Source organism: Citrus sinensis, chromosome 8 (assembly GCF_022201045.2).
Source record: "Citrus sinensis cultivar Valencia sweet orange chromosome 8, DVS_A1.0, whole genome shotgun sequence".
In the NCBI taxonomy this organism is placed as follows: domain Eukaryota; kingdom Viridiplantae; phylum Streptophyta; class Magnoliopsida; order Sapindales; family Rutaceae; genus Citrus; species Citrus sinensis.
The window spans coordinates 109,928-124,129 of record NC_068563.1 but is presented as its reverse complement, the minus strand read 5'-3'; the positions used below and the strand labels follow the sequence as shown (position 1 = coordinate 124,129).

At 37.1% G+C, this 14,202-nt stretch overlaps 2 protein-coding genes across 4 annotated transcripts; both read left to right on the top strand.

The window, feature by feature from the left end:
• The first annotated feature begins 1,936 nt into the window (after positions 1-1,936).
• On the top strand, positions 1,937-4,477 carry LOC102629783 (3-hydroxy-3-methylglutaryl-coenzyme A reductase 1-like). Its single transcript, XM_006486498.3, has 3 exons — positions 1,937-3,268; positions 3,357-3,703; positions 3,907-4,477. Exons 1-3 carry the CDS (start codon positions 2,107-2,109, stop codon positions 4,147-4,149), a joined length of 1,752 nt encoding a protein of 583 aa, XP_006486561.2. The 5' UTR covers positions 1,937-2,106; the 3' UTR covers positions 4,150-4,477.
• A 5,442-nt stretch (positions 4,478-9,919) lies between these two features.
• Positions 9,920-13,862, top strand: LOC102607186 (AT-hook motif nuclear-localized protein 25-like). Of its 3 annotated transcripts, none has more exons than XR_008050822.1 (3): positions 9,920-11,588; positions 11,806-12,031; positions 13,401-13,845. XR_008050822.1 is itself a non-coding variant. In XM_052431709.1 (2 exons), exons 1-2 carry the CDS (start codon positions 10,703-10,705, stop codon positions 11,874-11,876), a joined length of 957 nt encoding a protein of 318 aa, XP_052287669.1. In that variant the 5' UTR covers positions 9,920-10,702; the 3' UTR covers positions 11,877-13,862. The 3 variants fall into 3 exon arrangements, 1 of the variants encoding a protein (XP_052287669.1); XR_008050821.1 differs by having other exon boundaries at positions 13,542-13,840; XM_052431709.1 differs by having other exon boundaries at positions 11,806-13,862.
• The last annotated feature ends 340 nt before the right edge of the window (positions 13,863-14,202 follow it).

Here is a 14,202-nt window from a genome sequence, read left to right as displayed (position 1 = left end):
AATATACCTTAATCTAAAATGGCACCTATTTTTATTGGACTCGCCTATCGTGCAACAGTGGCACCATGCCACTGCTTTTGTCTTTTCTGTGTAAAATTTCATGAAGCCCTTTCACTTATTCTTATTTGAACTTTGCTTCAAAAATATTAAGTTCATTTCTCCCAAACCCGTGAATCCTTCAACAGCCGATCAACGGCAAATCAGCTCCTCCGGTGGCTGTGGTTGGTCAGAAAAGACAGAGGGAATTGTGGAGAACAAAACTCAAGTGGTGGCGTCACCGGAAACTGGAGAAACAACGGCGAATTGAAGCGGGGATTTTGTGACTTTTCACGGCTTCGATCGGCAGCTTTCCGAATGCTTTACGGCGACAAGGATGACATGGAGATGACCGGCATCACACGAGCTTCCGATCGGTACCAACCTTGGCCGGTGGAGTTGCCGGAAATGGAAACAAAATCTGGGTCGGGTTGACCCGGTTATTTTTGTGACAAGAATGGCGTGGAGATGACCGACGTCGCACAATCTTCCGATCGGTACCAACCTTAGCCGGTGGCGTGGACGGAAATGGAAACGAAATTCGGGTCGGGTTCGCCGGTATTTGTGATAAAGAGAGGGGTATTGTGATAAAGGTGTAATATAGAAGAAAAATGTATAAATAACAAATAGTAGAAGGTGCTAATTATAATGTTTATATGGATGCAATAGAAATTAATTTAATATTTATGAGGTAAAGTTTAAATAAAAATGAATGAAAGGGGTTCAATGAAAATTTACAACACAGCTGGCATAAAAGACAAAACCAGTGGTACGGGTACCACGGTGGTACCGTAGTTGGATCCATTTTTATTAGTTAGGTCCTTTAATATATTTTTAGTGCCCCATTTAATTCTTGATATTAAAACAGTAGTACTGTAGTAGAAAAACACATTATTGAAAGATAAATTTTAATTTTTTTTTAATAAGAAAAATTAACTTGGTTTAATTTATAGAGGTTTCAGACAATCAATTTGTATCGTGAAAATGTTACATTTACTTTTGAACAAGTGTTTTTTTTTTTTTTTTTTTCTATTCTTGTTTTGACAGTTGGAAGGAAATAGAAGGGACGCTTGCTTAAGTGCCAGCATCGACTTAGACTCTTTAGGTGTTGAGTGATTTGGCTCAGGGACCTCTGCATCGGACGCCTCAGAGTGTCCAGTAATTTCGGGACTATGTGCCGATCGCTTTATGAATCCCCGTCGAGAGCCAGTGACAATGGTGCTTAGACCTCACCTCGCCAACCAACCCCAATCATGAAGGGTGACTAACGAGTCCATGGAACATTGAAACAAATTCAAATATATTAGCCAAAGCTACACTTCAAAAATTGTCTGGCTCTTATAGATAGAGAGCGGATCAAAATAAACATAACTCTTTATAGACATATTTAAGAGAGACACTTTTAAACACAAGAATAGAAAAAAAAAAAAAATTCGCGTAATATTATATGGTAGTTTAGTTATTATTCTCTTGTTATAAAATTATAAATGTTACAAATTACAATTACCGTAATCAATAACCATCAATACACATCCTAGCCATTAGCCGCGCTGTCGGTATGGGTTTGGTCTGCCGGGACCAAAAACAAAAAAAACAGCAGCTGTGAGTTGGAACTTGGAATTTGGTTGGAAAGAGGAACAAAGTAAAAGACTTGACCAATAAATTAAAACAATAAACGGCAAACCAACAAGCGGTAGCATCATCCCTTCCCAATACCACAATCGCAATCGGCCTTCCACTCACTTTGAAACTTTGACTCTTGAAATTAAACTCGTCGTAACTCGTAAAATGCCTCGCATCTAACACGTGTCATTTGCCCGTATCATTTGTTCTACACGTGTGGACCCCTCCCCCCTTCTTCCTACCAACTAATTCTATAAAAGCCCGCGCCCTAAGCACCAGCTTCCTCGTTAACCAAACTCGAGAGATCTATTACGGTGTCGTAGAAATTCTACGACTACCACTGCTACATTTGTACGTTAACATATAAAACTAAGTAATTTTTTTTTTCTTTTAATCTTAACTATCCGCCCTCGGATCCTCGGCCGGCCGTCGCCATTTACCACGAAAATGGAAGTCCGCCGGAGATCGATTGCCTCTGCCAAACCGGTTCATTCCAAAACAATCGAAGAGGAAGAAACACACGCGCAGCTGCCGCTTCCTCTGTACATCATCAATGCCTTGTTCTTCACGCTCTTCTTCACCGTCGTTTACTACTTGCTCTCCCGCTGGCGCGAGAAGATTCGCAATTCGACGCCCCTCCACGTCGTGACACTCTCCGAGATGGTGGCCATTGTAGCCTTCGTCGCTTCGTGTATTTATCTGCTGGGATTTTTCGGAATCGACTTCGTTCAGTCAATCCTCCGGCCTTCTGCTGACGTGTGGGCTTCCGAAGACCTGGAGGAAGAGGATAGCCACGTCATCATTAAGGATGATTCTCGGAATTTACCATGTGGCCAAGCCCTCGATTGCTCCCATGTCATGACTCTGCCACAGCCACAGCCGCAGCCGCAGCCACTGCCTAGCTTAATCATCGATCACGATCCCAATACGCTGACGTTTACGACCGAAGAGGATGAGGAGATGATCAAGTCTGTGGTGGATGGGACGACGCCGTCTTACTCTTTGGAATCCAAATTGGGGGATTGCCGTAGGGCTGCGGCAATCAGGCGGGAGGCTTTGCAGAGATCAACTGGCAAGTCTTTGCATGGTTTGCCATTGGAGGGTTTTGATTACGGGTCCATTTTAGGGCAGTGTTGCGAGATGCCGGTCGGTTATGTCCAGATTCCGGTGGGCATTGCGGGGCCGTTGTTGCTTGACGGGAGGGAGTATTCGGTTCCCATGGCCACCACCGAAGGGTGCTTGGTGGCGAGTGCGAACAGGGGTTGTAAAGCTATTCATTTGTCCGGTGGAGCTACGAGTGTTTTGTTGAAAGATGGGATGACCAGAGCTCCCGTTGTTAGGTTCGGGAGTGCTAAGAGGGCTGCTGAGTTGAAGTTGTTCCTGGAGAATCCTGTCAATTTCGATCCTTTGTCTATGGTTTTCAATAAATCTAGCAGATTTGCTAGACTTCAGGCCATCAAATGTGCTATTGCTGGCAAAAATCTCTACCTCAGATTTACTTGCAGCACCGGTGATGCTATGGGAATGAATATGGTTTCCAAAGGAGTCCAAAATGTTCTGGATTTCCTCCAGGCTGAGTTCCCCGACATGGATGTCATTGGCATTTCTGGTACTTGACTATTTGTTAGTTCCTCTCCTTTTTCCATTTCTACCACAGTAATCTAATTTCCATTTGTACTGCGTTGTGCGTAATTCAGGTAACTTCTGTTCCGACAAGAAGCCTGCTGCTGTCAACTGGATTGAAGGACGGGGCAAGTCCGTGGTTTGTGAGGCCATAATTAAGGGTGATGTCGTCAGGAAAGTATTGAAGACTAATGTGGATGCCCTGGTGGAGCTTAATATGCTCAAGAACCTTACTGGTTCTGCCATGGCTGGAGCTCTTGGTGGCTTCAATGCCCATGCCAGTAACATCGTCACTGCAGTCTACATAGCCACTGGCCAAGATCCTGCTCAAAATGTGGAGAGTTCTCACTGTATCACGATGATGGAAGCAATTAATGATGGCAAGGACCTTCACGTTTCTGTCACCATGCCTTCCATTGAGGTAATTGTTTTTGTCTTACGTTTTCGTTATAAGATACTGGTTGTTGGTGGACTATCAATTTGTGTCTAGACTTTGTTAGAAAATTGGTGGATGAAATCGGTATATTAGCTATTCTTCCTAGGGACTGGTCAATTGAGGGATGTTTGAGATTTTATGTGAAATGCCTAAAGTGTCTCATATTGCTATTTGATATTTGGCTTCAGGTTGGAACAGTTGGAGGTGGCACTCAGCTTGCATCACAGTCAGCATGTTTGAACCTACTAGGGGTCAAAGGTGCCAACAAAGAGTCGCCGGGGGCAAACTCAAGGCTGCTAGCTACCATTGTAGCTGGTTCTGTTCTTGCTGGAGAGCTCTCACTCATGTCTGCTCTTGCAGCTGGACAGCTCGTTAAGAGCCACATGAAGTATAACAGATCAAGCAAAGATGTTACCAAGGCTTCTTCCTAGAAGAAAAAAAGCCTTGAGGCTTGAGAAAAGCTTGTGTAAAAATGCTGCATAACTATTATAGATGAACTTCAATTAGACATGTGGAGAGGGAGGATTGGGAGAACAAAGGATGCAATTCCTACATATTCTTTCTCTTTTGTTGGTTTTTTTATTTTATGTTTTTCAAATTCAAGCCCTGTAATCTACAAATTCTGTATAATGACAAAAAGTCTAGCCCCTTTCTTTTAAAAATCTCTAGATGCCCTGTTAAGTACTTCAATTTACTTGTTCATAAAATGTCTTAATGCGGCATTTTGAACACAATTTGAAAGCTAACGATTTGCTGGTAGTTACCATTACATGATATGTGATAATGTGATTTCTGCAAGTTCGCCTTTAATTATCACAGAAGTTGAAGGTGAAAACTGTGTTTCTTGCTAGAGTTCTATGGAATTTGCAGGTGATGACATGGATAAAGCTTGGGAAATCCATTCAAGGGTGAGGAGACAGCTAGAGTGCTCTTGTACTAAACCGGATGTTGCTGGTGCGTTTCGAGTTGCAGTAGGCTCCGATTCTTTTCTTTGGTTTTATCTCTTGTTAATTCTTTGGTGAGTACGCATGAATATATTATATTCCGGCTTTCACTAATCCAAGTTGAAAAATGGAAAAGTGGGGGAATCAATCCATTTGTATCCACGCATTAATTTGCATATCATTGATTTCCATGAATCTAATGGTTGCGGAATAAGGATTTTGCCTAAAGCTGCTACGATGCAGGCCTCTTTGCGGTATTGTATGTATATGGACTTAATTTAAGAACATGCACGTGCTTTCCAGGCACTCGGTGAATTACTGAACATTGCAGAATTTGAATGTAGTTTAGACGGGGTACCACCAGTAACATACATCAAAGCACAAAAGTTTATCACAAACTTTTATTGTTGGGTTATTTTTGCCAAAAAGATGGAACCTTCCAGTTTCCACGAATGAGATTCCTCTCCTTCAATCTGTCTTTGCTTCCAACGATTTTGCGACTGATATGTCCAACAATTCTGTTTGGATATCTATCTAACCGCAAACTCAAAAGACTTCAAAATCTGATAAGTAGTAGGTGCTAAACTACTTGGTTTTTACCAAACAGAACCAGTAGTATTCTTTTTGGTGTACAAAAGCCAGCGGCGATGTTAAGTTGTGCCGTGACCAGTTAATATTGGTGCAAAAATAGTAAATACCATTTCTTTTTAGGTGGCTTGGCAATACTAACCACCATTACTGATCCTGGTCGTTAATGTCTTTATCTTCTGTGTCTTCATTTGACTAACAATAGAAAGTAGTCCACAAAGGAAGGGAATTAAGAAAGAACATGTGAAAGCATCCTTATTCCTTAGTGCCGTTAGTTATATATGGCCAATTATTATAATTATAGACACGCAAGTCAGGTTTCAACACCTGCACCGAACGAACAGATTGGAAAAAGAAGATCTCTTGTAAAATTGACAATTACGTACAGTACTTTAACGTCAAATTGATTTTTGGAAAAAAGAATTCCAGACCTTTAAGATGTTGTAATAAGTGGACTAACACTTTCATTATTTTGTAAATAGATAGGTAGGACCTCCTTTGTTATGGAAATAAATATACAAACCTTTTTTCGCTTTTTTTTTTTTTCTATTTGGACGAAGATAAAGAGACTGTTGTAGTGTATACTGCGTATGATAGTGCTCACAAAGGTTAATGTACTACAATATATTACCAAAATTAATGCAATACAATGACCTTATTTTTATGCATGGATGAAAACTCAATTAGAAAATGAGATAAAAATATTCATTTCTTAAATAATAGACCTTAATTGTCCATTTTTAACATGACATATATTTGTTTGTCCACTAGGGTTAAGTTTAGGGGTGTAGATATCATTTTCTCCTTATTTTGGGTCATGCATAATGGTGAGACTATTTGAATCCATCAATTTTCTTTCTACAACATATTTTTAATTAAAATATTTATTATCAAATTAATTTTGATAAAATTAATCCTAATTTCTCTCTCTCTCTCTCTCTCTCTCTCTCTCTCTCAATTTTTTATCACCTCTAACCAGTTCTTTTGATTTTCTCTCGTCTACAGATGAATGTTAAATCTTACAAATAATCAAAAATAATTTTCCTATAGGCTACAGCCAATACTAGATCATGGTTTAGTGGCTCACTGCTTCAAGACTACGGTTCTCGGGGCGAAAGGAGTTTGAATGCTTCGCAGAGAAATTGTAGAGTCTAGGTTGGCTCACTAATTTTATTCAAAAGCTCTTCCACCAGGAGATGAATAATAATAACTACTCTTTCTTCAATTTATAGGAACAAACCCACCATCCAAAAATGTGTATCAAGATTTTGAAGCAACCATGAAAGCAATAATTTTTTTCTATAAATTTGTGTAAAATTATAAATCTACGTGTCAATTTGAAAATAAAATAAAATAAAGTCCTAATTCAAATGTCAAAAAACAAAATGTAGTGGAATTTAAGAAGAAAAAGAATCCATGGCCAAAGAGAGTGAAACGGTAAGTTTTTAATTTGCAAAAAGTGGTGTAGAGAGAGAACAAGTATTGTAAGAAAGGGAAGGAAATTAATGGGCGATTTTGATATTTTAAACTGATAAAAAATGTTAGTTTTATAAGACGGGTGTAGAAAGAAATTCAGTGGGTTCAAATAGTCCCACAAAATGCATGACTGTTGTGTGGTAGACAAAGTGGGTGTAGTTGGCCATCCACTGTACAGGCCTCAGTAAATGGGTGAACCCTAGTGAGCCCAGCCTATTGTTGTTTCTTTTCCTCTCGTCTTAGTTTTCAATCTTCTTGCTAGTAAATGCAACAACTACGTCACATGCATTATCATGTTGATGTTTTTATTTTTATTTTTATTTCTATTTTTTTTTTTAAATTTATTGAAGAGTCACAGCTTAACTAAAAAGATAATTAAGATTAATAGAATAATAATTGCTAGATCACGCTCCATACTCAATAGTGCTTTAAGCATGCACCGACTGTTGTCCCCCCCACAAATGAATGTAAATAAGTAATGGTACATGAACATAAAATGTTCATCCGATTCGAGTACTGTGATGACCTAATTTGACGAGGGTTCTTTAAATATCTAAATGGTGTTGGTTTAGGGTTCTTTAATATATATATATATATATAAAATTTATGGAAGCCATAGATAAAGGAATGAATCATTAAATATTAGCAATTAATTAATTGCAACTTATGTAATCACATCGATCACATGCCCTAACTTTTGATACACTTTCATGTGCCCTGAGATTGTGAAATTTGGCGAGTGAAATTTTTTAGTGTTTTGTCGTTTTCTGAAAACTTTAGTTTACAACTGGCTCCTTCTTTCCTTTAAAACTTAAGTATTTATTTGGTGATCACATTATGACGTAACTTTGAAGACTCTGCTTTGTTTAAGGTTTCATGACTGAAGCCCAGCAACTTAATTAATTAGTGTGTCTTTTAAACCTTTTCATATTTTGGTTTGATTTTCCACGGATTCTAAACTTGCTTGATTAACCAGTATTTCAATTCCACTAGTGGCGTTAAACTTCATAAACTTACATATTTCCTTCGAATTAGGGATGGCGATGGGCACCGTTCGCAGCGTATTTGTCATTATCAAATTCAAATCCGCATAAAATTTAAATTATTAAACCCACCCGCTGTAGGTTTTGATAATTACTAAACCTGTAATGGTATTCGGCAGATTTTTTATGGGTTTTTACATTTAAAATAACAAATGTTCAATATATAAATTTACAATAATAACCTCAAATTCCACATAACATAATCAATTTTAAATTTAATTGATGTAAATGAAAAATTAAAATTTCAACATCAATCCAACACAAATTCTCAAATTTAAGTATAAAATACACAAATTTATTAAAAAAAACCACAAACTAGTATCTAAAAATAACAATTGCATTTCATATTATCGTTCAACACAAGATCCAAGAGAATATCTTCATTTCATTCACCATCATTAGCACCCATCCAATATGATGCCTACAATAATGATTAAGATTAATATTTTTTAAAGAATAATACTTTTCAAATATTAATCCGAAGAAAAAATTATAATAATGAAATAATTCATGCATTAAGTTAAAGAAAAATAGCCAATACAAAAACAGTTTTGATTATTTGGCACTTTACATAATTGTATTATTTTTTTTAGAAATTTTTTAGATTTAATTTTTTTTCAAGTAAAATTAAATTAAAAAATATTTTAAAAAAATAATTACGGATCTAACGGATATTCATGCGGATGTCCACCGGATATTGGGTTAATACCAAATTCACCTGCATCCAAGTGTGGGTTTTAATTTGTTATATAAAACCACCCGCAACCAGTAAAATTATCCATAACGAGCGAATTTTGACGTACGAATTTGAACAGATTTACGGGTATAATTACCATACCTGCTTCGAACTTTTAAATGGAAGCCGTTCTAGCTACTGTAAATAAATGAAATTTGATGATTTTTTATTGTTAGATTTACTGTTGTTAGGATGTAGTTTCTCTATTAATATTTTGCTGGTCCGTAAAATTATTAGATCATGCACATAATAATCATTTATTAGATCATGCACATACTAATCATTACATCCACTTATATAAAAGAAGTACTAATTAAACTTCCAATTAATGTTTTCTTTTTCTCCGTTTAACCAAGTAAGTGACCCTTGCCTTTTTGGTGGCTCAAGAAAGCAGGCTAAATAATATAAAAATTCCAATTGATATTTTTATAATATTATCCACGAACCATAATGCACGGCATGTGGATGATAGATCCTTCAAATAATTTTGATTAAAGGGAAAAACAACCTATAATGTAATGGGAGGTCCACTTATGAGAATAAAAAAAGGGCCATGAAACGTTTTCTCAAATGATCTTTGCATACAAGATACGAATAGTGTAATTATCCACACACCGTATGTATACGTGGTAGTCCTTCAGGTCAGCTTGGGATAAGATTGGCCAAGTTCCGATGTCCCGACACCTCTCACGTGACCGACACGTTTGGCCATGCTGCTTAATTAACTGTTTGCCTTTGACCATCACCACCATATATTCTAATTTTTTTTATTTTTTTTACTAATAAAGTGTTGACTCTATTGGTAATGAAGTCCCCTTAAATGGTTTGACTGAGTTTACTTTCCACTTCGAGTCGCATGAAAGTCGTCTTTATTGGGAGAACTTGTGCCTCTTGATTCGAACGGATACTTCTAATCTAAGTTGTGGTACAAACTTAAAGGTGACTCAACCTATGTCTCTCGATTCGAACAAATACTTTTAATCTAAATTGTGGTACGAACTTAAAGGTGACTCCCGACCCTCCCATGATACCTTTTGTTTAAGACAAAAAAAATATATATATATATTCCAATTTTTCCCAATTAGCTGCTATTAGGCAGTAACAACCGTAATATTTATTTTCCAATTAGCTACTACTTGCCTGCCCTATGTACATATATCTGTCATTAACTGATTCGTTTAAGGCATTATCAGAGCTCACTTAATTTGACTTATGTGCCATATTATTAATTACGAACATACTTTCTGCACAGTTCCTTGGATTATGATTTTGTCGCATTGGATTAACATTTTCCTAAATGCATCAAGAATTCATACCTTCAGTGTCACCGAAGCATGCTTATGCCAATTCTTTAATATAATAATTTTTTGAGCTTAGCTTTTTCATTGAAGTTTCTTCGAAACTGGTTAATTATCATAATCTTCCTTTTTTCTTTCTTCTTTTTTAACTTGCTCATAGTCCTCTCTTTGAATGGCATTCCATTCAAGAGGCTTGGTTTTCAGACATTCAAACTCATGAGAGATTTTGAGGAATAATAAATGTTATATATTATTATAACCATTAGTAATCTTTCTGGCCAATTAGGTTATTCAATTAGCCCCCCCCTCCCCTTTTTTTTAACCTAGCTTCTCCCTCTTATATTCCTTTCTTCTACACAAATCTGGATCTGAGCACACATCAAGAATCCAACGCCTACAGGGAAAAAAAGAAAAAGAAAACTAAGGGCTATCACATAATTAACTACTGTCAGCACATTGTTTTCAGCCTTGAAAATTTCTTTCTTGTTTTGCTGTCCTTGAAACCTAGCGCGCTTAATGCATATATACATATACACACACACACACGCAGAGAGAGAGAGAGAGAGAGAGAGAGAGCGAGAGAGAGCTCAAGCACGGTAATTAGTTGTTGATGATGCAGTTGAAACAATTGTTTAATAAACGCTTGCTCTGTCAACTCCAGAGAGCATTAGGGTTTTTTTCAGCTAGCTAGTTCATACTTTTTGTTTTTGTTTTTTTTTTTAATTTTATGTATATATAGCTTCTCAATTTTGGGGTTCACAAAAAAAGAAAAAGAAAAAAAGGGTTTCCTTATTAATTTCTTGTTGTCTTTTTAACATCTCATCGATTGGTAGCTTGGTGGAGAGAATTAAACAAGAATAATTGTTAAAATAGGGAATTTTATAAAAATAAATAAATAAATGTCAGGGTATGTTCATCAGCTGTTGGGGCCATCCGAGCTGCAGCTACAACCCCAACACCACCAAGCAGATTCAGCGGACAAAGATATCGATGAAAGAAGTCATGATCAGTCCGCAGCAGCAGGAGGCAATAACACTACCAGTTCTGGTTCTGGTTCAGGCGGCGGCGGCGGTGCGGGGCGGAGGCCTCGCGGACGTCCTGCGGGTTCAAAGAACAAGCAGAAGCCACCAATAATCGTAACTAGAGACACCCCTAATGCACTTAGATCCCATGTCCTTGAAATATCATCTGGCGCTGACATTGTGGACTCCGTTTCAACCTATGCAAGGCGTCGTGGCCGTGGTGTTTGTATTCTCAGCGGAACTGGAGCTGTTACTAATGTCACACTCAGGCAACCACCAGCTGGAGCTGGTGGCAGCAGCAGTGCTAGTAGCGCTGGTGGTGCTGTCAACATAACACTTCACGGCCGCTTTGAGATTTTGTCACTCACTGGAACTTCACTTCCACCTCCGGCACCCCCCGGAGCTGGTGGCTTGACTATATATTTAGCAGGTGGGCAGGGCCAAGTTGTCGGAGGGAGCGTGGTGGGCCCTTTGACTGCTTCAGGTACTGTGGTTTTGATGGCCGCTTCTTTTGCAAATGCAGTCTACGATAGGTTACCCCTTGAGCTTCAGGAGGATGCAGACTCCACTACGCCACCACCGGCAGCCTCTCAGTCTTCAGGAGTGACAGGTGGCGGCGGACAATTGGGAGACGGTGGCGTGCCTTGGCCTTTTCATAATTTGGGAATTATGAATATGGGAATTAATTATCCATTTAGTGGTGGTGGTGGTGGTGGTGACGTTTTTGCCGCAGGCAATTGGAGCAGCACTGGTACTACTACTGGTAATAATGCTGCTACTACTACAAGGCAGCCACCATTCTAGCTCGCAATTAGCTATATGTGGATTATCATTATGATTAATTCTCAATTAATTATTATTATATATGTATCTAATTTTATATTTCCTCTCTGTTACAGATTACATATATTTATATATATATATAATTTTCAAGCGTAGTCTGTTTGGACATTAATTAATCAATTAATTGAAGAATACAGATGATCGCTTTAGCCATCCAGCCAGCCAGATGATCCAAACTTTTGCCCCATATATATTTACAGCTAGCTAGCAGCAGTGAGCAGATATAAATGGTTATTGCTGAGACAAAACCACTTGTGACTTGTGCACGAGATGATCAGAAAACATATATATTATACGAAGATGGGGATCTCTTTAATATTACTTGTGCGTGGGACTGACATTCTTGAAGCTTCTAATAATCCTGTAAGTTCCCAAATTCATATACAAATTTGAAACGCTCGTCTCACACAATTTTTTCTCTATATTTAGCTTCTATGATCTGCACGATTTAATTTCTTCTTTTTCCATTTGCATTTCAACCATTCAGACAGTCAGTTGCATACTTGATAAGGAAATCTCAATTTGCCTTAATAATGCAAAATTTTAGGGTTTTTCTTCTAATCCATTTCATCATTTCCCTTTCTGTCATGATAACTAATCTATGTATTTATTTAACTAATTAAAGACTAATTGCACACACATATATATTACGGAATGACAATGAGGTTATAATTATTAAAACTAAAACTGATTCCAGTTTAAATCATGTTCACTACATTTCCCAACTACTACTTGTGAATGCAACATTTGATCTTATTTAAAGAATGTTCAAGATTTTGCTATATATGTTTGTGGCAAATATTTACATATTCAGTCAAACTAAGTAGTTGTTTTGAGATTAAGGTTTAGTTCCAATGGTGGTTAATATGAAGTCTCAGGTTTAATATTAAGTCTTAGGTCTTGGGTTTGAGTCTCATACATTGTGTGTGCTGCTTAATTAATAAAAATTCTTGGATTTTGAGTTTGAGTCTCATGTAGTGTGCATACTGGTTTAAGGAAAAATGTGATGTCAGTTAACAAATTACTGGCCAAGCCTGCAAAATTTGAACACCTTTGCTGTTGCTAATCAAAAACAAAATAAAAGATTCTCAAAACCAACATCTCGGGCAGAAAAGAAAAACCCTAATTCCCAGAAATGTGATGACAAATTGTTGGTATTGGAATTATGACATGTTGAGACTTGAAAAATTAATTAACACGCATTTTGGTGAGGAGGTTGTCTTTTTTTTTTTTTTTTTTTGGTAAATGGTTAATTATATTATTGCATTATTCTTCAGTCGCTCTCAAGTACTTTGAGTCACAATGATGCCTTGTTCTTGAGCTCCTCATGTGAAACACACACACACACATGCACAAAAAATCCCAGATTATATTTAAGTGCGAGGTGAAATTTATAATGTTCGAAAATGATAAAAAAAAGATTGTTTATAATGTTATAAATTCGTCTTGAATTTTTTATAAAACTTGAGAATTGAGATTCCCGAATTAGATCATGAGGCGATTATATATATTCTTCCACACTGGAATGGAAGGTCTCAGCCTAGAAGTAGAGGAGATCAGAGTAGCTACATGCATTTTTATTGGTGATAACATTGAGTAATTTCAAAGTATAGTACTCTTTGTACGCAGTATATGTAAATCAGATTTTGTCAGAAACAGAATTAAGTACCCAATTGCTCAAAGCTTTCTATTTTAGGCCATGTTAACCTTCTCTTCTCTATTATATTCTCAGCTCAATCCGCACGCACATATACTGTACTGTACTGTACTGTACTGTACTGTACTGTACTGTTGTCTAATTAATAAGTTGATTCTATCAAGAAGACCTTTAAAGTTTGCATCATTAATTGCGTCTCTTGGTCCTTCCTGAAAGCTCTCGAGTGTGCCACGGGCCTCACCTGTCAACTCATTCTAGGCGAGGAGGATCTGCTAAAAATTCCCTGTCTGGTCTGTATAAAGAATGCTAAATACAACCAGAAGAGAGGACATATCAACTCTTGATTGTCCAGTCTGATTTTAAGACGCGTTCGAATTTCCAGTTCCACCGTAACAAAAAATGCTATGCTTACAAATAAAGTTTTGTATCCATCATAATCCACACGTACGACTCACATTATGTCAAGTGAAAATGAATTATTATTATACTGTTATTACTCGACAGTGGAACTTGAGTTATTACACCATTATTCAAGGACTTGACAACTGACAACTGACATATATTATGTAAACTTAAATTGATTGTATTATCCCATTATTTAATTAATGTGATAATTTTTATCTCCAATTACTAATCAACACGTCGTATACTATTTTTTTTATCCAACTTTATAAGTGCAGCACTTTATTCTTTTCGCTGCATCCATAGTCATCTGTAACTTGTTTAGAAACATGAATTTTAATTTTCTTTTTTTATTTTAAAGATAACGAAAGAGTAAAAGTTAAATTAATTTTTAGCCCCAACATTCAAACCCGAAGGTCACCCAAAAAAATAAAAAAAAAAACAGCTTGAAAAATCTGCCCTTAAAGTCGAGAAT